The sequence below is a fragment of the Oryza glaberrima genome, chromosome 12, assembly GCF_000147395.1.
Source record: "Oryza glaberrima chromosome 12, OglaRS2, whole genome shotgun sequence".
In the NCBI taxonomy this organism is placed as follows: domain Eukaryota; kingdom Viridiplantae; phylum Streptophyta; class Magnoliopsida; order Poales; family Poaceae; genus Oryza; species Oryza glaberrima.
Genome location: NC_068337.1, coordinates 4,994,854 through 5,018,633, shown reverse-complemented (window position 1 = coordinate 5,018,633; position 23,780 = coordinate 4,994,854). Strand labels below are relative to the sequence as shown.

General features: G+C 43.6%; 5 protein-coding genes across 7 annotated transcripts; 2 read left to right on the top strand and 3 right to left on the bottom strand.

Moving 5' to 3' along the window:
* Positions 1-1,464: 1,464 nt before the first annotated feature.
* Positions 1,465-2,612, bottom strand: LOC127757748 (uncharacterized). The gene has a single exon (XM_052283315.1). The coding sequence runs from the start codon at positions 2,544-2,546 to the stop codon at positions 1,989-1,991; it is 558 nt and encodes a 185-aa protein (XP_052139275.1). The 5' UTR covers positions 2,547-2,612; the 3' UTR covers positions 1,465-1,988.
* Positions 2,613-3,411: 799 nt separating this feature from the next.
* Positions 3,412-6,388, top strand: LOC127756986 (putative methyltransferase At1g22800, mitochondrial). The gene is made up of 9 exons (XM_052282373.1): positions 3,412-3,819; positions 3,985-4,123; positions 4,443-4,512; positions 4,602-4,666; positions 4,766-4,844; positions 5,067-5,154; positions 5,454-5,518; positions 5,607-5,696; positions 5,832-6,388. The coding sequence occupies exons 1-9, from the start codon at positions 3,489-3,491 to the stop codon at positions 5,946-5,948; spliced, it is 1,044 nt and encodes a 347-aa protein (XP_052138333.1). The 5' UTR covers positions 3,412-3,488; the 3' UTR covers positions 5,949-6,388.
* An 863-nt stretch (positions 6,389-7,251) lies between these two features.
* Positions 7,252-11,060, bottom strand: LOC127756985 (probable serine/threonine-protein kinase At1g54610). The gene is made up of 9 exons (XM_052282372.1): positions 10,916-11,060; positions 10,141-10,572; positions 9,763-10,047; positions 9,341-9,658; positions 8,999-9,226; positions 8,617-8,717; positions 8,429-8,534; positions 7,848-8,198; positions 7,252-7,718 (listed from the first exon to the last, which is right to left on the bottom strand). The coding sequence occupies exons 1-9, from the start codon at positions 10,964-10,966 to the stop codon at positions 7,575-7,577; spliced, it is 2,016 nt and encodes a 671-aa protein (XP_052138332.1). The 5' UTR covers positions 10,967-11,060; the 3' UTR covers positions 7,252-7,574.
* Positions 11,061-11,962: 902 nt separating this feature from the next.
* LOC127756984 (pentatricopeptide repeat-containing protein At1g71460, chloroplastic) lies at positions 11,963-14,089 on the bottom strand. The gene has a single exon (XM_052282371.1). The coding sequence runs from the start codon at positions 14,026-14,028 to the stop codon at positions 11,974-11,976; it is 2,055 nt and encodes a 684-aa protein (XP_052138331.1). The 5' UTR covers positions 14,029-14,089; the 3' UTR covers positions 11,963-11,973.
* A 2,491-nt stretch (positions 14,090-16,580) lies between these two features.
* Positions 16,581-23,318, top strand: LOC127757636 (putative disease resistance protein RGA1). 3 transcript variants are annotated; one of them, XM_052283200.1, is made up of 3 exons: positions 16,581-16,913; positions 18,574-22,326; positions 22,861-23,318. In XM_052283200.1, exons 1-3 carry the CDS (start codon positions 16,901-16,903, stop codon positions 22,920-22,922), a joined length of 3,828 nt encoding a protein of 1,275 aa, XP_052139160.1. In that variant the 5' UTR covers positions 16,581-16,900; the 3' UTR covers positions 22,923-23,318. The 3 variants fall into 3 exon arrangements, with proteins under 3 accessions (XP_052139160.1, XP_052139159.1, XP_052139161.1); XM_052283199.1 differs by lacking the exon at positions 16,581-16,913 and adding an exon at positions 17,242-18,338 and having other exon boundaries at positions 18,558-22,326; XM_052283201.1 differs by lacking the exon at positions 16,581-16,913 and adding an exon at positions 17,243-18,338.
* Positions 23,319-23,780: the final 462 nt, after the last annotated feature.

Sequence of the window (23,780 nt, the reverse complement as noted above, 5' to 3'; positions counted from 1 at the left end):
GTATAGAAGGTTGGCGGCGTCCTTGCGGCCTACGAGAACCGCCTCTAGATCACGACGATGATGATGAGGGATCGCCGTAATCGGGGGTGCGACCCCTTGACCTGCCCCGTCCTTGGTCCCTCCTGGATTTTGGGGATTGCGAGTATCGTCATTGCTGGTTGTCATCATGGTGTTGTTGACCTCGATAGTTGTCGCCCTGGTGACTTTGGCGATCCTGACGATCTCAATCATTGTTGCAATCTTGTCGGTCACCATTGTTGTCTCGCCCTATGTTTCCTCCGCAAGGTGCATGAGGTTGGTAGTGGTCATTATCGTTCCGATCACTTCGCTCCCGCCTTTGATTGTCAAGTGATCGCGAAGATCGTGGTCATCTTGAGGGGGAGGGGTTGATGAGCCTGTCTCCTTGGTGATGCGTTCTGAGGATTGTGGCCTAGATCCCAACTGGGGTGCTCGCTAGGAACTTCCTCGGCCACATCATTCTTCACTGCTCGGTCTCCATTGTGGCGTGGTGGAAGCTAAGAAGGACCCTACGGTGTTGGTCCGGCTGCGGCCAAGAAGGCGGAGTTGAGATTGGCTACCATAGATTGTATCCGTTTGACCCAGTTGTTTGTCTTTGAGAAGGTAACTGGATTGAACGGAGTTTAGCTTAGTAGAGAGTTAACCATGTGTTCAGCTGGGGTTCCGGATCGGTTCAACCGACACGCAAGGTTCTCGATGCTCAGGCGGCTCATCACCAGAACGAATTTCCCTATCCTCTCAAACGTCCTCGACGACTCCATCAATTACATTGGCATCATGCGGGAAGTTGGATCCTGAAGATTCCTAATTATCCAAGCTATAAAGGACGAAGGGCTCGTGAGGAACGATGTCGATGAATCCGACAAAGCAGTCTTGAGCTCCCATCTCGCTATCGTCCTCCGATGCATGTTGAGATTTATCTCGGTGTTGGTGGATCGGATAGCAAGGGGTTCGGATCATGGATCCGATGATCTTCAAAAAGATTTTGCAAGTCAGTAAGGGCGTGATTTTTCAATTGATGAATCGGGCACCACACCTTATATGAAGATGTGCGCTGGATATCTCGAACTTTGCAGGCATCGAGTTCAGCCTTCACTTGAAGTATCACCTTGCATTCAACCAAAGAGTGTTGGGACATCTTGTGGATCGAGCACCAGGTGTGGTGTTGTTGACGAAAAATCCATGCTCGGCCGATGGTGCCGGATTTGTGTTGGCGTGAACTAAGTCAACGAACAAAATGGTCTGGGAGATCTACTTAACTCTAGCGTAGATCCAAAATATTAATGAGATACGAGCGTGCTAGTCAGTTTAATACTGCAACTTACAAGATATATAAATAACAGATCAAAGAGCTGATCGGCTGACAACCCGATGAAGCGATACCAGCCGATGTCGATCTTGACGTATGCATACGAGGAGCAAGAGTAATGGTGATCTTGTTCTTTTTCTTTTTTTTCCTTTTTAGCATTTTTTTTCTTGTTGGGAGGAATGATGATCCTCTGTTGGCCGAGAAAATGGACATTTGGCCACTTTCAAAACGTGGTTTCGCTCGAATACCATACCAAAAATGCGTCCCTTTAAAATGCCAATATGGACTGCGCCACCACAGGCACTTTGCCATTTTCTCCATTTTCGTCATTTTGGATTTAATTTTCGGTGGAACGAGGCTTGATGAGACGATTTTGCCCCTCTCCCCACTGTCTTCTTCTCTGCTTGGGGATCATGGTACCAGATTGGACTGTACTGAGAACTCCCAACACTCTGCATTCAGATTCCAGAGACGAGAAAAAACAGCAGCGAATACTGATACCATCGTCTCTTCATGTTACTAACTCTCAAATTCTCGATGTGCTTTACTGATATATCTGGAGGAATTCAAATACGTGTATGTTGCATTCTGAAATATGAATTCAAATTCGCGCTGTGCTTCACTGCAATGGAATCAGGAATTGTTTATTTTTACTACGTTTCTACTGGGGGTGGTGATGGTGCTTGACGACGAGCTGCTTCACCCGGAGCTCCAGTTCCTGGATCCTCGTCGCCCACTCGCGCCTTATCTCAATCGGCCTCGCCTCCCCCGCCGTCGCCAGCTTGCCGCCTCGCCGCTTGCCGGCGTCCTGCCGCCGCACCGGCCGCGCCCCTGCTTTCTTCCTCTTCTTGGCCTCCTTCGCCGCCGCCGCTCTCTGCAGCGCCAGTAGCTGCCCCGCGGGCTCCTGCTCCGGCGAGGAGGGTCGTCGCCTTGCAGGAGCAGCGTCGTCTTCCGCAGGCTCCGGCTCCGGCTCCTCGTCTCGTGCGTCACCGAAGAAGTTGGCGTCGATGCGGTCGTCGGCGGCGCCGTCCTCGTCGTTGCTGCCGCCGCCGCCACCCGTCTCCCCATGAGCGGCTGCGTGGTGGGCCAACTCCGCCGCAGCCGGCGCCCTCCACGGCGTCGATGATGCGGTGGACCAACTCCGCCGCCGCCGGGACCCTCCACGGCGTCGATGATGCGGTGAATGAGGTGGCTGTTGGGGGACGCGTTCCAGCGTCATCTCCAGCGGGTGAGCCTCGCGGCGGCAGCAGCGTCCCCCGGCCGCCCCTCCTCCAGACAGTAGGTAGCAGGGGCGGGCCTACAACAATTCAAGGGTATTCAAATAAATACCCAAGAATTTTAGCAAAAAAATTAATATATATACTATGTATTTTATGTGTATTCAAAAAATTAAAGAAAAGACATCAAATAGCATATCAAGCAAAGAAACCATCCTTTTTGGGCCGTGTCCTCCCCCTTCTTTGTTGGCCCATTAGCACAATTAATTCACTCTATTTTACCCAACCAAAAAATCTATATACACGAACTTATGCTCAATTTTATGTTATATATATTATATATTATACAACTACTAGTATGTGATATTATATAAGCCAATTATTAGGATTTTTGATTGTAGAAAATTTTTTTCCCTCTTTATTTTGAATACCCAACCTTAAAATCCTGGACCCGCCCCTGGTAGGTAGACGAGCACCTCCTGCTCCTCCGCCGTGAGCGCAGACGCTAGGGCCAGCACAGCGGCCGGTAGCACAACCGCCGCCGCCGCATCAGCACAACCGCCGCCACCACAAAACGACGAAGGAGAGAGAAAGAGAAGAGATGGACGTGCCAGTGGCCCCAAGGGCATTTCGGTCTAATCACTACAAAGAAGAGGCAAAATGATTTCGGAATTAAGAGAAAAATGAGAAAATGGCAATCCGGCGAGTTGCGTCGGCTTGATATTGGCATTTTATCGAATTACGTTTTGAAGATGGCATTCTAGCGAAACCGTATTTTGAAGATGGCTAAATATCCATTTTCTCCTGCTGGCCAGTGCAAATTCCAATTTGAAGAGAAATGACCACTTATCACAGCCCACAAAGGCCCATATCCTCGAGGCCCATAAACACACTCTCTCTCTCTCTCTCTTCTCGCTCTCTCTCCTCCCCCGCCGGCGCTCGCGATGGCCACGGGGCTCGCCGCGGCGACCGCCCGCCGCCACCTCCTCCACCTTCCTCGCCACCGCTGGGCCTACCTCTCCTCCTCCGCTGCCACCACGGAAGGGCTGGACGGCGGGGACGGGAGCGGTGGCGGCCGCGTCAAGATCTTCGACCGCGACCTGAAGCGGCGGCACCGGGACCGGGCGGCGTGGGCGATGGGGGAGACCGACGCGCTCGCCGACGCCGTCGCCGACAACCTCCTCGACCGCCTCGAGGACTGCAGGAAGGCGTTCCCCTCCGCGCTCTGCCTCGGCGGCTCCGCCGGCGCCGTCCGCCGCTCGCTCCGCGGCCGCGGTGAGTGAGCTCCTCAAATCTATCTCCTCTTTTGTTGTTCTTGCGTGACAACCCCTCTCCATATGCACCAGTAGAATCGCTGAATTTTTCCAGCTTTTAACTTAATAGGGAGTATGTTGTAATGTGGTGATGGGAGGAATTGGGTTTTGTTTTTTTGTGTGATAGGTGGAATTGAGAAGCTGATCATGATGGACATGTCGGCCGACATGGTGAGAAAGTGGCAAGAGATGGAGAATGCTACCGACGATGGCCTCGAGACGCACTTTGTCGTCGGAGATGAAGAATACCTTCCAATGAAAGAAAGGTAAAGATCAATGGGAGCAATGGTTAGTCTTCAGTATGTTGGTTGGTTCCATGAATATATTATTAAGGGGATTATTATGTTCTTGATTTGTTGATTCTGGCAATCAACCATTCGGTACTAATGTTATCCACCTTTAGTTGAAAATATTACATTCGTAAATTGGATACGCAAACCAGCTCTTTATCTTTCCACATTTCTACTTAATAAAGGTAATATCATGCAGTTCTCACAATTATTTAGTTTAAGTCAAACAATGTTTCCCGATCTTCCTATCTACATATTGCTCATGTCATTATTAATGTGGTTATGGTCTCTGAAGCTCGCAGGATACTATAATAAGTTGTCTTGGGCTTCATTGGACAAATGATCTACCTGGAGCAATGATACAGGTGAATTTTATTTTAGTTTGATTCTTACTAGCATAGTTTGCAATATACAACTATTCTCAGTTGAATTAACTGGTTATACTTGATGGCAGTGTAGGTTGGCATTGAAGCCTGATGGCCTTTTTCTTGCAGCAATTCTCGGTGGAGAGACTCTTAAGTGATAACCTAGCAAGCTTTAAAATATTTTGACATTTACCATGGCATCAGCATATCCTAATTATCCTTTGACTTGCCCTTTTCCGGATGCTATAATCAGGGAACTAAGAATAGCTTGTACAATTGCTCAAATGGAGCGTGAGGGTGGCATCAGTCCCCGAATGTCACCTTTAGCACAAGTAAGATTCCTGTGCGATCTGAAGTTTGGCCCCAACAGGATATTATTTTGTGCTTCGTACACCTTTTTATGGCATCAGTTTCTCAGAAGCACATTCCTGGCCTTTCGCTTATGAGATAGGACTTGCAACCACTTAACAGCTAGATTGCATCACATTATTGCTTTATCTTGACATATTGGTGTTTATTCAGTCTGATGGTGATATTGGGTTGCACTTTTCAAGGTCCGTGATGCAGGAAACCTTTTGACAAGAGCAGGCTTCACCCTTCCAGGAGTTGACGTTGACCGTTACACTGTGAAATACAATAGTGGTTTGTAAACAAAACCTTCCTTTTCTAATCAGTGGTATATTTTCAAGGAAAAATCAGGTACATGCCACTTCAGAGCATTTCTAAATCATATTCAGAGTGGCACGTACCCAACTTTTCCTATTAGAATTAATGATTGGGTATACTTCTTTTTCCTGGAATAATGATTGGTAGTACTATATCTGAAAAGTTCTTTTATATTGATGAAAATTCTGTCATTGTGTTGAACATTTAAACATCTCCATGTGTTGCTTATCTCTCTTGAATCCTGAATTCCTGATATTACTGCTTCTATCGAGTAGCTTTGGAACTTGTTGAACATCTTAGAGCGATGGGGGAAACAAATGCTCTCTTTCAAAGAAATCCTGTGAGTATATTATAGTACTTGTCACATAAATAGGTCAAATTCTAATTCATACTCAGGTATTTGATTTTGTATGTATTTGTATAATCAGATATTAAAGAAAGATACAGCTTTGGCAACTGCGGCCATTTACCAGTCAATGTTTGGGCTAGAAGATGGAACTGTTCCAGCAACCTTTCAGGTTTTGTAAAGTTGTGCTGTATAATATTAATTTTGTTACATCTGAGTATTATTTAACAATACAAAACCCCCATTAGATACTATTCCGACTGAGCCACCCCAATGGTCATCAAATGTTCTTTTCTTGTCTGTGCAGGTTATTTATATGACTGGCTGGAAGGAGCATCCATCACAGCAAAAAGCTAAGAGAAGGGGTTCTGCTACTTTATCATTTAGTGACTTACAAAAACAATTTGGTTCCAATCAGAACTAAACTTTATCAAATGGAAAGATGATGCTAGAAAACTCCTGAAGGATGAATAAATCCTCCTAAGAAAAATTTCTGAGGCGAACCTTAATTTGCTTATGAAGAACTGCACATGGTGTCAGACCTTCGAGAAGTGTTCTCCGTTTAGTTGTTGCTGATATCGTCCAAAGGACAAAATTGAAGATTTGCCAGAACCACTGAAACTTCGTCTTTAGTCTAACCTTCTGCCAGTGTGTCTCAAAGCACTACTTACCTGTGACGTTATAGGGCACAACTTTCTGTTGTCAACGGCTCAATGATGTTGATCATAGCAAGTTTAGAGAATAAATTCTGTAAGTTTGTCGTTCAGTTTCCAGAGGTATGCTGGTTTGATGTAACTCTCGCAATCAGAATTCATGATCGAATGATAATATTTCTAGCACCATTTGCCTGCTTCATTTATCAAATGTCGGATTCTTCTATGTTTTCCCTGTTTTCTGAGAACAATTTGAAACAAAGCCATTCCAACATTGTAGATCACTTGGTGCCAACTAGATTTTATTCTGGAGCATTGCTCCTGTCCAGCAGGTACCAATGTCCCAGCCCGGTACCAAATCTTAGCCATTCATTCGGCTCGATCGGACAGTGGAAAATATGAGGTACCTCTAGGTACATCTTTGCCTATGGGGTGGTACCGAAATCATTAGAGTGGTGGAAGGGTATTGTTGTCTTTTCGTGTAGGGAGTATGAGTTTTGAGGGTTGAATGATCTGAACTAGGGTTTGCTCTTTTGCTAATCTCAATCTCGATCTGTGGGAGGTGGCGGCCGTGCTGGACGCTTGGAGCCTCGGAGGCGGCGGCGAGGTGGTCCTTGGGAGGCGGCGGCGACGGCTGATTCGTGGGAGGCGGTGGCGGCTGATTCGTGGAGGCGGTGGGGCGTGGAGGCGGCGCGACTGCGCCGCTCCGTTTCTGCGCTTGGAGGGAGAGAAAGAAGTGGTGCGAGGAGGGAGGAAAGAAAGAGCTCAGCTAGGGAGGAAAGCGGCCACGCGACTCGGGATTGATCCGCTTCTCTTTTTTTCTGTTTTCCAATCGTATCCTCTCAAGATGGATGGCCAGATTAGATTCGGTACCTCCCACTACTAGTACCGGCCGGTACAAGCAGGACGGGAGAAAATCTCTTTATTCTGTACCTGCTCAGGCAAATGGACGGCCATCGTATCTAATTGGAAGGGTTCACTCACAAGATGTACCATAGCCTTCTGCATCATTCCGATTTGCATCGACTTGATGCAGAACCACAGCAGCACCACCAAAGCGACTCTTCTTTTTCTACTTTGGATCCAGCTCAGTTTCTAATGCTCCAGGAGCCCAGGGCTCCAGGTTAAATAAGGAAAAATTCACAATCCAACTGATGAAAACCTCACAAAAACTCTTAAATTCAGGTACTGCTATGAGGGGAAAATTTCTATAAATCCAGCATGCTCTTCAATCTTACACGGTGATCATATCCTATCTGATAACACATTGTTACAAGCTAAAACTCTACGTATGGGCTTTTGCAGCAGCCTGAAATTGCAGGAGAAGATAGGAGGTTGCAACCTCTGAACTCTGGTCCATCTTCTCAGAATTCCAAGGCACCTTCCAACTACTTAAGCTACCTGCCTGGCTTGCTGACACGCGCCTTGCGAACGGCTTCTTGGATCTGCCTCTCGTGCACCTTGAGCATGTCCTCAACGTTCCCTCCTGGCGGCATCAATGGCCCTGAGTGGTGGATCCTTCTGTACTTCCTCCCATGGTTCTGATCACAACGGCAAATGCACAAGAAATGCGAGGTAAAACAAAATCATGGTATACAATCTTTTTATCCTCGTGCAGATTTGCAGGAGTTCATCAGTATTTGCTCTAGCAGCAGCAAAGCTATGCTTACCATGGCGTCCTTGACTTCTGGGTTCTTGTTCTCATCATGCCTGTCTGGTGAGTCGTTATGATCAGTAGCTTCAACAGTGCTCCTCAAATCGGTCGCACCAAACTGTGGTATGAGCGAGTGTGATGACCCCTTCTTCCTTATGCCACAAGGATTCGCGACGCGCACTGAGCAGCAACCGCGACCAGGTACTGTTCGCTGGTCGTTGTCGCCCTCCATGTTGTTCCATGTGGAACTGTACCCAGGGAGCTGCACCGCAGTTGGACGTTCCCGTGATTCCACCCTAAACCCTGGAACACTGTCCTCTTGGTTGAACGCCTCGCTGTTGCTCTTTGAGCTGGTGTGTGTTTGTTGCTGCATGTCAGGCAGAGTTGGTGAGATGAACTTTTGAAAAATATAAATGTTTTGAAATTTGTTAAAAGAAAACTGAAGCATTGAGTTTGCAAAAAGATGTTTAGAACCATAGAACAAACATGGCGCGGTGAAAAATACCATAAAGCAACCAAATGTTCTGATATTTATGTTTAAAATGATCGAGTAAATTGAAACTTGGGCAGTAATTTGGATTAGTCACTTATACCCACCTTCAATTCACCATTAACACCACTAATAGTATGATTCGTTACACGATTCTCATTTTCTGGCCTGACAGATTCAGCTCCTTGTCCGGCAAGAGCTGCGGTTTTTTGCCTGCAAGAACAAGAAGTCAGGTGTTGGCACCACATTGAGCTTCACAAGTCACAAGGTTTTTGGCTATGTTGGCAAAGTGTACCTCCTGGCTTCCTCTTGCCTCAGTCTAACATCATACTCCTTGCTTGGTGGAAGTTTTGGCAGGCTTGATGGGTCGCATGCAAATGGCTCTTTTGTGAAAAACTGAAATTGGTTTGAGATATGTTATTAGTGCTACAAATCTGAAGGCATTCCTACAAGCAAAGTATTATAAATGCATAATGTTCACACAAGATGGAACACAGATTTGGCCATTCGTTGATTTCACAAACTGCTAAGAGAATTTTATTTTCATGTTTCAACTACATTTGCAGCATGTTAAGCTTTTTTTTTTTTAGGAGAACAGCATGCTAGGCTTTTGGATAGGCTCTGCAAAGCTATGTCCCACACTAAACAGAAGATATGCACTGAAGCCTGAAACTCACATCACTTTGAAGAGCTGAGGCAGCTGTTCCTCGAGCTTCTGGGTCTAATGAAAGCAAGGAGTCTATGAGAACAACAGCTGAAGTAGGAAAAACTTTGAAAGTCTCAGCAACACACCGCCTATACTGATGCTGAGGCTTGAACATTGCTGTCTCTGGCACTTTTGATTTCTTGCAATAATCATCCATGGGTGACCCACAGAGCTTAAAAATCTTGTGAATTTGCTCCACCTAGTATGACATTGTTGCAAAAAGGCAGATGAGGTTTTGACTAGTACACATAAATCATATCTTTCAAAAATCAAATGTTTTTCCTGGAATTCCACAAGGCAAAACAAGAAATACCTCAGTTCTTCCTGGCATGATTGGTTTTCCAGCAAAGAGTTCTGCCACAATGCACCCTGTGCTCCACATATCAACAGCCACACCATATTCTGTTGCACCGAGCAAAAGTTCTGGTGGTCTGTACCACAATGTCACAACACGGCTTGTCAGCGGTTGTGGATTCTTGGGATCATAAGATATTGCCAGTCCAAAGTCGGCAATTTTCAGCACTCCATTGTTATCAATCAAAAGGTTTGAGCCTTTGATGTCTCTATGAAGAACTCCATTTTTGTGGCAATGATCAAGGCCATGAAGCAGCTGCTGAACGAAGCACTTTATCTGATATTCATGTTTAATCATTTTAGTTCATCCAATTTTCTTAAACGATATCAATGTAAGATGAATTTTCTAAAAAATCAATGTAAGAGAAGCATAACAACCACCTGTGGCTCAGAGAGCTTGAGGCCAGGAGTTGCAATGAGACCAGAAAGGTCATGTTCCATGTATTCGAAGACAAGATACAGGCTTTGCGATACGCGAGATGTTACAATCCCTTGAAGCTTTATGACATTTGGATGATCCAGTGTCCTAAGGATTTTGATTTCTCTAGCCATAAAACGCACGCTCTCAGGGTCCATGTTGACAAACCGCACCTTTTTTAGTGCAACAATGTTTCCTGTTTCAAGATCCCGAGCTTTGTATACAATACTATAAGTTCCCTGTCCAATCTGCAACTCAAAAAAGTCATTCGATTTTTAGAGTAATTTGTATCTCAAGAAATGAAGGATATATATCTGGTGTCATCGAATCAGTATATTTACCTTGTCTAATTTCTCAAATGAATCGGCTCGCCGAGGCACCCAGCCTTCTACTGCTTTTGGTGCCACATTTGCGAGCCAAGCAGGCCACCCAGCAGCTACATGCTCACCTGAGAGCCCCTTCAGTTCTGCATTGTTACCACTACCGGTCCTAACATCTAGAGCTACGATCGCCTTCTCTCCATCACCCAATTGCAATTTACTTGCATTTTCTTTCAGCTGTCCATCAATCACAGCTGAGTTGCCATCATTCGTACCGGTTGCTGTCTTAGCACTTGCTGCAGCAGAATTCCTCGATGGTGTTTTGTTCTCAGAAGTGGCATCGGTATCATCTTTTGCGCCTTTGGAGCAAAGGCAGCCCATAAGCACATAAGATGCCTTCTTGAATGAGTGGATCAAATTGAGACCAATTTTGACAGAGTTTCTTCCAAATATCTGCACTTGACAAGAAATCATCATTGTGTAAGCCTCTTAATCTTCTGATGACCTGATCATACTCTTACAAAACAACACAATTTTCCATGTGGCTGTTCATTTTTCAGGTAATTTGGAAACAATTCACATGTTTCACCAAATTTTAGGACAAAAAAATACAATCATATCAAATAGAAAACTCAGGTAAGATTTATGGAGAAGTGAATTCATAAAAATAATTAAAATGAACATAAGGCAACAAGGTTGGTGCACAATTAATTTCTTTCTTCCCATCAAACTAACCCAAAAAAACTGTAAAAATGAGAAAAGTAACTAAAGAACACTATTCGGTTAAAAGACTCACCTTGGGGAGGAGGCATGAGTACGCAAATTTCAGCTTGGTGTGAAGGCACATTCCAAAAGCAAGAACAAAGAATCTAGTATTAATCTGTTTTTCCCTTTCGAGAAAACATTATGGGTTCCACCCATTTCAGGTAGGAATAAGTGTGACAAATAGTAAGAAAAACTGAACTTGGATTTACAACAGAGAGATTTCACATTGAGAGTTTGATTAAGTTACTTCTCTCCCTCTTTCTCTCTCGTTCCTAACAAAACACATAAAAAAATGGAAAAATTCTCAAAAGCAAAACAGCATACTATTAGAGGTAACTAATAATAGAGTATGAAATGAATGCATGAAGTGAATGAATGGATGGGAGAACTTGAAGAGGAATGGCTCGAATAATTTACCGACAACTAAATATAGTTAACACTTTGGTTTTCTTAAAATAGTACATGACTATGCCTTTATACTCTTTTGTAGATAGAATAACTTGTAACCTTATGTTTACATCAATTAACGAGTTTGTAAATTAAAATAGATGAATGTTGCTACAGATAGAGAGATGCATAAGGAACTCTCTACATTTCTAGCATAAGAAAGACGATAACAAAGATGAATTGATAACACAATGATAATCATATCAACTTCAATAATTACTAAAATAAAGTTCATAGTTTATTATTAATTTTGCTAAAGCAAATTGATGGTGAGAGAATAATCCAACAGTATCATTTACTGTTCAAAATTTACATACAATAGAAAAGATTAATACTTAGTTATCAGCCTAGTGACTAATGACAGGTTAGACGAAAGCAAAGTAACAATTTTCTTGTTAAAAATATGGATGACAACTCGAATGCAACTAACAGTAAATGTTAGACCCTTCTTACATTAATAATTAATTAAGCAAATGGGAATTCTTGAAGTCAGAGTGGCAGATCGTAACTAACTTTAGCACGCCATTGATATTTAATCTTTTCTTGAAAAACAAATACCAAGCTTACCTTTTCAGACAATAGAAAAGGAGTATCAGTCATTTCAACAAATCAAATGTGGCGTTATATACAGATTTACTGCTGTTAGCAATTCAAAGAGGGAGTTGATAAATTAAACAGAGTAGCTTTCAGATCAGCAAACCGATGTGCTTCAGAAGTCCTGTCTGCAGCAGTGAGAAGCCGTATAATGCAGTCAAAATTATGTTCAGACGCTTCCAGATTGTATTCTTGCACCATGGAGTTGAAAATCTGAAGAGCTTCATCATGCAACCCTGCTGCTTCACAGATTCTCAGCAACACATCAAAGGTGCCATTATTTGGAACAAACCTGTTTGACAGCATCCAAGCAAAGAGTTCCAGTGCCTCCTTGTGTCTCTGGTTGATTGCATAAGCTTCTATTATGGCAGTGCAAGTAAGGGATCCCTTGGACTCAATCCGGTTGAAAACCCGTTGTGCTGCCTTGAGGTCTCCACATGTGCCATACATGCTAACTAGCCCTGCTGCAACTAGGGGGAGAGGTTCCATCCGCAACTTTAACGCTTGACCATGCAATTCCTTGCCAAGTTTTGATGCCCCAATGTCACGGCAGGCACTCAACATCCTGCTGATTGCAACAGCATCAGGCCGGCGGTTTGAGAGCAGCATTGATCTGAACACATCAACAGCAGTTGAAGGATCACCATTCTTTAGGTACGCATCGACCAATGCTGTCCAAGCTTGTACAGTCTTCTTGTCCATGACATGGAACACCCGCTGAGAGTAATCCGAGTGACTGCACGTACCATACATAGTGATCAGCGAAGTGCACAAGGAAACATTTGGCAGGAACCACCTCCGCAAGGCATAAGCGTGAAGCTCTTTCCCTTCCCTCAATGCTTTCAACTTCGTACATACTGGGAGCACAGTCCCCACGGCTATAAGATCCGGTCTGATTCCTTCTTGTTGCATCCAAAGTATGCACCTCAGCGCCTGGTCAGGCCTGCCATTGCATGCATAGCCAGACATCAGTGCCGTCCATGAGACAACATTCCTCTTCTTAGCGCTATAGAACACCCGTCTCCCAGAGACCATATCGCCACACTTGCAGTACATATCTACCAACCCTGCCTGAATGTTTCCAACATCCTTACGATGTTGGAACTTCTTCAGCACAAAACCATGGATCTCCCTACCCAAGTTCCGCGCACGCAACTCGCCAATGACGGGCACAACTGACGTGAGCACCACAGAGTTCACCTTGATCCCATCCTCCACCATCCACCGGAAATGCTCCAGCGCCTCCCTCTTCATCCCCTTATGCGCAAACCCGGCAATCACTGCACCCCACGCAACCACATCCCTCTCTGGCATTTCCTCGAACACCATAACCGCAGGCTTCACCTTCCCGCACTTGAAGTACAAGTCCATGAGCCCCGTCATGAGCATCCTGGGAGCGCCCGCGTAGGCGTTCTTGATCAGCATCGCGTGCGTGGCGGTGGCCATGGCCATGGACGGCGCGGCACTCCCGGAGATGGACTTGAGGACGCACCCGTACGTGTACTCGTTGGCGTCGGCGCCCGCGGCACGCATCTCAGCGAACCCGTCCGCGACGGCGCCGCCCGCCTGGCCGCGTCCCAGGCGCACGTGCCCGTGGAGGAGCGCGTTCCACGAGAAGGAGCTCGCCCGGGGCAACCCGTCGAGCACCTTGCGCGCGTCCTCCCGGGCGCCGAGCGCGAGGTAGAGCTCGACGAGCCTCGCGAGCAGGAACTCGTTGGAGTCGAGGCCGTGGACGCGGAGGTGCGCGTGGACCTGGCGCGCGTGGGCGAGCGACCGGCACGCGGTGAGCAGCGCGGCGAAGGCCGAGGCCGTGGCGGGGACGCCGCGGTGGGAGAGGTGGTCGAGGAGGGCGAGTGCGGAGGGGAGCCTCCCGACGCGCGCCAGCCTCCGGAGCTCCGCGGACAGCGCGGGCGCGTTCTTGGAGTCAGGCCGGAGCTCCGCCTGCGACGACGACGACGAAGCGCCCCGCGCGGCCGCGGCGGCGCCGGCGTGGAGCGCGCGGGAGAGGGGCCTCGCGCGGGTGAGGGGCTTGGGGGAGGAGAGCGGCTTGGAGGGGAGGAGGGGGTGGTTTGCGGCGGCGAGGGAGGAGGACGCCATCGCCATGGATGGTGGGGCGGAGGTTTTCGGGAGGGAAGGAGAAGGGGTTAACGGTTGGGAAGGATGGTGGTTGTTGACGATAGACTAAAGAGATTTTTATTAGTTTACTTTTTCAGTTTCTTTGCATTTTCTAGAGAGTTTTGTTTTCGAATTTCTTGTGCATTTTTGCGAATAACATTTTAAATTATGACAGAAAAATTCCCTAGCTATAAAGTTAGATAATGCTCCCTTAGTAGCATCCATTTTGATTAAAGAAAAATGTGTTCTCTACCCAAACAACCTAAAACCGTAAGAAGCTACTCCCTCCTTCCTTAAAAAAAAAACCCGATTTTTTTTATCTAAGCCCATGCAAACCACTAATTACAAATGTGAACACACAACAATCACATTTAGTTATTTAGGCAAGATGCTCATATGCAGCAATATGTTTCCATCTAACCAATAGCCCAACAAACTACTGGGCTGTATTGGGCTGCTGAATTGATTACGTTAACCCAACAACCCACCTCTAAAATTGGTTAGTTGCATCATTACGGGGAGTCAAGAAAACCAGGGCAGTTTGCCATCTTGTAGTTGTCGTCAGAGTCGAACTTTGTTCATTCTCCATCGCAGCTTCCTCTGACCTAACCCAGCAAACAATATTTCTTGGTTTTAGATGTTGGCTTCCGTTTTGGATATCGGAACTGCATAGACGGTGAGTTTTCCCCATTGTTCAAATCTAATTCATCCGGTAGTACATCAAAATCTTAGGGTTTAGGGTTGCATACGACAAGTTTTTTTCCATTGTTCAAATCACAAAGAGAATACAAACAACGTGATATTATACTACTAAATTTTCAATACTAGCGATTCATATTAGTGGATCAATTGTTTGCTGCACGCTAGTTTGATTAGTCTCACGTGCTCAGAATTGATGAATTTTAGTTGCACTATGGCCACACTAACACTGTCACTGTCAAAGGTTATATTAAATGGTTTATACATACACACACTGCAACTTGGCCGTTGCCTACATTGGACCATATAGCGCTATTCCCATATATACGATAAGTTAGATAACTTTTTTCATGGGGCACCATTTTCCGCATATGCTTTTTTATATATATAAATTGTCTATTATATTATGCCAAAAACTTAGATTGAATTCATCATGTATATATGTTTGGTAAATAGTTCATGCTACTTTCACATGTATATCAAGCAAATGATAATAACATGTTATTTGTTTTTTAGGCACAACTACACAAGCCATGATAATTGTTCTTGTGTATGCGGGTGGTGAAATCATATACGAAGAGAAGGCAGGTGCATCATATAGTATTCCTCCCAAGATCACTTTTCCTGCTACCAAGTCTACTACGCTAGAAGATGTGAAAAATGAGATTTTCCGTGGCCTAGATTTTTCTGAGGTTGCATATTCATTGGTTATAAAAGTGAGGTATGATGTGGGGGCACCTGGTCCACATTTTTTCCAGTTAATCCCCTTATACGAGGAAAGATCTTGGCAAATGATCCTTGAAATGACATCAGTATGGACCAATTGGCATATGGTAGAATTGTATGTTGAGACTGCATCAATTAATATTGGGAGAAGTCATACTTCAAGTATTGGTGTCATGACAAGAGGAAATAATGAAATTAGGGAGGTGTAATAGACTTATTCCTTAAACAAATAGGTAGCCCATATCGTGGACAGTTATCACCAGGCCAATCAGATTTACGGTGGTGACGTGGGCAGTTTTGCTTAGAAGTAGAATTTCAACTTTTGCGTGCTCACAATTGTAATTAGTGGTTTGCATGTGTTCAGATAAAGAAAAATCGGAAAAATAACTCAACATAGGAGGGGACGTGACGACTCCTAGGACAATGAATCTGGACTACCCTTTGTCCAGATTCATTGTTCTAGGAGGGGATGTACCTCTCCTAAGTTGAGTTTTTTTGGACGGAGGGAGTAGGTGCTTATCCCTACCTACGAGTCTGTATACACTAATTTTGTATTTGAGTCCCTCAGATGAGAGATCGGGGCTGAACTTGGATGGATGATAGCATTGAGGTTGTGAGGATAACGGAGGACGATAATAGGTAGAGAGTAACGATGAATGGGAGGAAGTTCACGCATTGGCTTGCGAAAAAGCGTGCGGCACACACGCCATCGCGGCTCCTTAAGCCGTGGCTTCGCTTGCTAGGTCTGTGGACCGGCAAAAGACACACATGCCTTGTTTAAGCCACCCGTACAAACTAGGTTAGAAACGTAGCTACTATGTGATGTGGCGTTGTGACATATGAATAATCTTATTTTTATGATCAATTTATGTCTTATGTTTTTTTTTCTGCATATACAATACAAGACTAAGACTAAGTGAGAGAATAGTTAGGAATAGGATACAATACAAGACTAAAACTTAAATAGGATAGTCATGTAGGAAAATAGTATTGAAAAACCCACTATTTATGAAAAAAAAATAAAAATCGGGATGGAAGTAGTTGATGCCTACTCCAAAACACTTGTGTTCTTTATTGCAATGGGTAGATCAAAGGGAACTATGATTAATTTTGCACCAAGGTTTTGGGCAGGTCAGAATAAAATTTGGAATACGTGTGTTCGATCACTGCATTTCTGTCCTCCCCTTTGCGTCAATCTCAGCCGTCCAATCTACTAGGTTGGATCGAACGGCTTTCCGCGCTTCTTCCCCGCCGCCGCCGCACTTTCTCCCACCACCGTCCTCCGCCGCGAAGCCACCCCCCACCCACCTCACGCGGCTACGGCGAGCCGAGACCGAGACCCGAAGAGGCTCGAGTAGGCGGCGCCGCCTCGACCGGGAGGTGGTGGATCGAGGTTTGCGCTCGCCGACGACCCCCACCCGCTCGCCCCGCCGCGATGCCCTGCGAAGGTAAGTAGAGAAACGCAGTAGGATGCAACGCAAATGCGGCTCGCTTGTTCTCAGCTTTGCTTATCTCTTAGATAGTGCACACTTTTATCTTCTGAGCAAGCATATGGTTGGTGGTTGCTTATTCTTGCTGAATGTTGCGGTTGGACCGAAGGAGTTCATGAAACTTCGATTTGGATGTCGTCAGTGATACATATAGGTTGGTTTGTTTCTTACCGATGTAGACTTAACATTATACATCTCATGTACTTCCTCCGTTTCATATTATAAGACTTTCTAGCATTTCCTACATTCATATATATGTTAATGAATCTATACACATATATATCTAGATTCATTAGCATCTATATAAATGTAGGAAATGCTAGAAAGTTTTATAATATGAAACGGAGGAAGTAGCAGTATGGTTGGAACATAGGGAAAAAAATAGCACCTCATAGTAGAATCTGTTGAGGAAAAAAAAGTACCCCTCATATTACAATCTCAAGGAATTTTACTGTACTTGAAAAAGTACCTTAAGGTACCTAAATTTTACATTAAAATTTTTGATACCTAGAGATATTAAATTTTACACTAGAAAATATGATACTTTCTCAAGAATGATAAAATTACCCTACAATCTTATACAGACATTGCACTAAGATTTGGTTGTGTGGTGCGCGGGTCTGTAAATACTGACATGTAATGTTGGAAATGCCGGTTTTATAAGCTAATACTAGCATTTTTCTAATTGCTGACATGGCGGAGGCAGAACCAGAGATTTTGGTGAGGGAACACTTCAGAATGAGGAATTCTGAACCTATTAATTCTTTGGATGTTTCTCATCTAAATACTAGCTAACTACCTAGATCTCATCACAGTAATGTGATGGTTTAGACAGGACGGTATAGAAAATTCACAATATCGACCAACAATTTTCTTGTAATATATTTTGAGAAAAAAAATCTAACGATATTTATGCTACGAAAAATCTTTCCCAACACTTATACATACATATTTCATATGGATTGTCCAAAAGTTCATTAAAATCAGAATAATTTTGTTGCTAGCTAGCATGCCACTTTTTCACCAGAGGGATTGATCTGCAATCTGCACCATAAAAATACAGGAGGTAGTACAAGTGGGCTTTCTGTTTTCTTACAAGATTATAGGAAAGCGGGAAGTCAGACTTGTAGAGAGCACTTCCCTTTGAGTGGAAAGATTGAGCCACATATATACAAATTTGCAGTCAGAAGACTTAGCAACAAAGTACTGCAAGTAGGCGTAGTTAAATCAAATGAGTGCTGTGCTGTCCACGTCCATAGTCTGGACATAACTAATGGCATTGACTGGTTCCCAACTATGAAATTTCTTCAGAGATACTCCATCTAGTCCAGTCACCCTCAAGACAATTAACAAAGCTGCAAACTGAAGATGCCATTGTTACAGGTACTAGAACTGTGCCTCCTATTTAGATGCACAAGATTTGGGATCCTGATGCATATGAGCCTGTGATATAGTTACATTGACATGTGCATGGAGAGGATTTTTTTCCTTTGTGTGCTTCTACAGTAGCCATCTTCGTCTTGAATCTCTCTTTGTGTTGCTTCTTCTCTTGCAAATTTTATGTGCATCTCCATATGCTGTAATATACTAATTTCTCCATAGAGATCTTTCTCTATAGCTTCTGCCATGGCACTAGTGTTTGCTGGAAAGGCAGTGGCAACTGCAGCCATCTCCTTCTGGATCAACAAGGCTTTCACCTACCTGAAAGAGTACAAGGTTGAAGGCATCGAAGATATTAAGAACAGGCTACTGCAGTCGATGCCGAAGATCCAGGTCGTGCTCGATATTGTCAACCCCAGGTATGTAAAGGAACAGAGCAGTGCACTAGATGCATGGTTATGGCAGCTCAGGTATGCAGTTGAGGAGGCTGAGGATGTGATTGATGTGCTCGAGTACTACAAACTCAAAGAAATGGCAAAGGACCACAAGGTTAGTGACTGGGGTTCCTCTTTCTCTAAGGTGAAGCACAAAGTTATTAAGTCTGTTAAACATGTCAGTAGTTTGGACAAGAATTTGAAACAATTTACTCACCGGGGCACTCTCAAGAGGTTGAGGGAAGCTGTGGAGGGTTTAGACAAGGTTGCTTCAGATATTATGAGCATTCTCACAGTCACAGAGCATCTCAAAGAGGTTGCTTCGTGTAGTCAGCAGCAGGAGTATTCAATGAACGATGATCGTGCGACAGGTTTGACATTAACTCCGCCTAAATTTGTTGGACGAGAAAAGGAGAAAGAAAAGATAGTTAGATGGCTGACAAAGGCATCAACTGACGCTTCTGGAAATTTGATGAGCACCAACCATATTCCTATTCTGTCATTAATTGGTCACGGTGGCATGGGGAAGACTACGTTGGCTCAACGTGTTTGTGAAGAAATGGTTAGGAAGAATTTCAAGGTTATATGGGTGTGTGTATCTGATAGCTTTGATGTAACATCTGTGACAAGTAAAATACTAGAATCTGCTACGGGGGCAAAACCTAATGCTAATTGTTTGGAGACACTACAGCAAAACCTAATACACAAACTGAAGTATTCTACTGATTTTTTGCTTGTTTTAGATGATGTGTGGGAAGATAAGAAAATAGATAAATGGGAAAAGTTGTTTGCTCCTCTAAGGACAGGGAAGAGTGGGAGCAAAATTTTGTTAACAACACGGATGCAGTCAGTAGCTGTTTTGGCCGCAGAAGCCATGGGAATTGAAACAGAGTTCTTGACAATAGAAGGACTAGAAGAAGGTGAAAATCTTGAGCTCTTCAGTCATTCTGTATTTTCTGGTCAGAATCCACAAGGTTTTCCAAATTTGAAACCAGTCAGCAAACAAATTGTGAAGAAACTAGGAGGATGTCCCCTGGTAACAAAGGTTGTTGGTGGCCATTTGCGGAGCAAGATGAGTTTTCAACACTGGAACAATTTCTTGCAAGAAGGTTTGGAACATTTTAAAGGAAGTGAAGATGATATTATGGAAGTCCTCAGACTAAGCTACTACTGTCTACCAACCGAGCTTCAGATTTGCTTTCGATACTGTAGTATATTCCCGCAAGATTATGCATTTAAAATGAAAGACCTAGTGCTGATGTGGATAGGTTCAGGACTGATCTCACAAGCTGGAAATAAACCACCAAAAAGGCTTGAGGACATTGGAGAACAGATCTTGGCTCAATTAGCTGGGAAATCATTCTTTGAAACCAATATCAAAGTAGATCCGTATAGTCAAAGGAAAGAAAAATGTTACATAATGCATGACTTAATGCATGAACTGGCAAGGTATGTATCTTCTGGGGAATGTGCAAGAATAATCAGTCCTGGCATGTTGGAAAATGAGAAGGATACAGTTCGACACCTATGTATTTCTGGAATTGACTATTTATCTACTGAGGAGGTTAAGAAGATCTTACATTTTAAGAATGTGCGCACTGTTATCATTGAAGGCCCAGGTTTGATTGACAGCAATTTATTTCATGCAGTTGAAAATGTTATGGAACAATCAAAATCGCTGCGTCTACTGCAATCAAATTTGGAGAATACATTTCATCTTCCAAAAATTGCTCATCTAAAGCACCTCCGTTACATTGATCTACCTAGGATATCTCCTGATACCATAAGTGGACTTGTGAGACTTTATCACTTATTGCTAGTTAAATGTTTCAATGGTTCTCGCGAAGAGCCAAAACAAGTGAGGTATTTGGGAAACATTGATCATCTACGATATGTGAATTACGGCAAAACTCTTGAGTTCCCAATTGGAAGGCTCACTTCACTTCAGGAGCTGCACAACTACAGGATCCAAGGTGGCAAAGGTAACAAAATAAGCACAATCAGCAACTTGAGTACTCTTCGTGAACTAGAGGTGCTTGGTCTTGAGAATGTTGAGAGCCATGAAGAAGCTGACAATGTCAAGCTAAATAATAAGAAATATATCACCTTGTTATCTTTGGCATGGTCAGCACGTGCGGCTGTGGAAAACGGAAAAGATGAGTTGCTTCTTAATCACCTTGAGCCACATGCTAATATTGAAACGCTGAGAATTTCAGGTTATGGTGGTGTAAAGTCTCCTATTTGGATTGAGAATCTCCGCGTCAAGAACCTAGTGTCACTTGAGTTGGCAAGGTGTTTATATTGGGAAAAACTTCCTTCACTTGGAGAGTTATTATCTCTTAAACATCTTTGGTTGGAGTGTCTTCCTAGCTTGCAACAGATTGGTCAATCATCTGATGTGTCAATTAGTGGTTGCATTGATTTATCCCTTCCTCCAAATCTTGACACTATGATAGTAAGACGCTGCAAAGAGCTGAGGGCATTGCCTATCCTGCCTACTACCTTGGTTCATTTTGAAACAAGTAATGTTGGCTTGACCAAACTTCCTAGGATAGGAAAGGAATGCAATGAGAACCTTGAGACCAAGTCATCCAGGCTCCTGGTCGTAGTTGTCGAAGAATGTAAATGTCTGAACTCACTTGAAGAGAGCCTTCTAGTGCAGGGAGACTACATCAAAAGCATCCATGTCCTACGCATCGCAGATTGTGAAGATCTGGAGGCTGCTCCATTGGCATTTGAACAGATGAATGAACTTAGAGAGCTTGATATCAGAAACTGTCCAAAGCTGAGGACATCGAGAGGTGTTGGAGATACATTCCTGCCATTAACACTTCAAAAACTGAATGTCAATTACTGTGGTGAACTTGAACTTCCACTGATTGGAGCACTACAAGGACTCACGCGTCTTTCTGAGCTGGTGTTGGAGAAGTGCAAATACCTAGAATCACTCCCCTCAGATGATGTGTTCAAGAGTCTCAAGTCTCTGAAGTTTCTTGAGATAATAGGATGCGAGAATCTCTCATCCTTGGGTGGTCTTGGTTCCCTTCAATACCTTATTAAGCTGAAAATCAGTGCTTGTAGTAAGCTCATGGCGATCGGGTCATCTCAAACTCCCGACGCATCGTCTAGTGGTGAAGAGCCTGTGGTGGTGACTACTAGCACCCTGCAGATAGACTATCTTGAAATTGATCTGCCAGACATACTGCATCTTGAGCCACTCAAGGGTCTCTGTCACACCAAGGGGTTGGTGATCAGAGGTGGAACGCAGCTGGAGAGCTTACCTGAGGAATGGCTTCTTCGGAACCGTGGAAAGCTCCAATCCCTGAAGATTTACAGTGCCAGTTCTTTGGAATCTCTGCCCCTCCATATGCGAGACCTATGCTCTCTCAACTTCTTGCTGTTATATGGTGCTGGGAAGCTTCAGTCTCTTCCTGATTTCCCATCCTCTCTGCAGAAGCTCGATATCACTTGCTGCTGCAAAGAACTGGAGGAGAAGGTTGGAGTAAATGAAAGCCCTGAATGGAATAATATCTCCCACATTGCCAGGGTGCACATAGGTACTGCATGCCTTCTCTGAGCTCTTCGTTCTTATTTTGTCATGTCATATGTCTCTCTGATTAGCTCAAACAATTTATGTGCAAGGAAAATGTCTCAACATGCCAAAATTGTTTCGAATTTTTCATCCAAGAGTCTTCCTGAAATGCCTTTATTTTAATATGTTCTTCCTATTAGTAAATTCCCTGTTTTCTTTTAATTTCAATTTCAGTTGTTTTGTGACGCAACTTTCCCTAGTTTGATTTGTATTTGAGACAAATTGGAAGTTTGTTTGCAAACGCAATATATCCCAATTCTCTCGTGTCACTTGAAGAATGGGCACAGCTTGTCTAGAAGGTAGCATTTCGAAAGTTCACATATCACCATTCACATGTATGCTACGATACTCTATTGTGCAAAAGTTTCTTTAACAGACTCCATAAGCTATTAAACTTAAGATTTGGTCCTATGTTCAAATATTTTTGTTTTTTCAGTTCATTCTTGACAAATTTGTTTATAGTGATACACTTGATGACTAATTATAATCACCTATTTAGGAGATTCATACTTCATGGACGGCAAAAAATGCAGTGAAGAGACTTTGGACAGACAGCAGTGATCGTTGCTTTCTACTGAAATCTAGGCAAACTCTGTTTCTGTTACCATGATCTTTACTAGAAGCTTGTTATTTGCTACCGTTAATAGCTTTATTACTCTTTTCATTTAAGCTATGGAATCTCTAAAACAAACGTTCGACAGTTTTTATCTTCCAAAACTTTCGAATTTATGGTCTGTTAATTTGTTCTCTCTCCCCTAGCTACCACAGTGAGTGGAATGGCTAATTGTGTATAGCATCGTCAATGTGGATTCAGCCTGTGGATTCAGATCTAGTCGAATCAGAGCAGTGACTGTTTACGGTTGTGTTATACTCCCTCCATTTCAAAATGTATGACGCCATTGACTATTCACATAACATTTGATCATTCATTTTATTAAACAAATTGTATAAATATTATTTATTTTTTCATGATTTGTTTTATTATCAAATAAAATATAATCTTAATCTATACTTTTACATATTTATACTAAATTTTTAATAAGACGAATGATCTGTGCGAAAAGTTAGCGGCATCATACATTTTAAAATTGAGTTACTATACAATTTGAATGCCTATCAGTGATTTCCACTGGCTGTCAGTGAACAAGGAAATGCTCACGCAGGCCACTTGTGGAAATGTCGATTTCCAGTCGTTTGTGTAAAGGTGGGCAGAAAATCCGCGATCGGTTTTGCCCGTCTAGACAAATTTCTTTTGTAGTGCTTCCTCCGTTTTATATTATAAGATTTTGTAGTATTGTCCACGTTCATATATATGTTAATGAATCTATATATATTAATGAATCTAAACATACATCTATATAAATGTTAGCATAATGTGGGCAATGCTAGAAAGTCTTATAATATGAAACGGATGGAGTA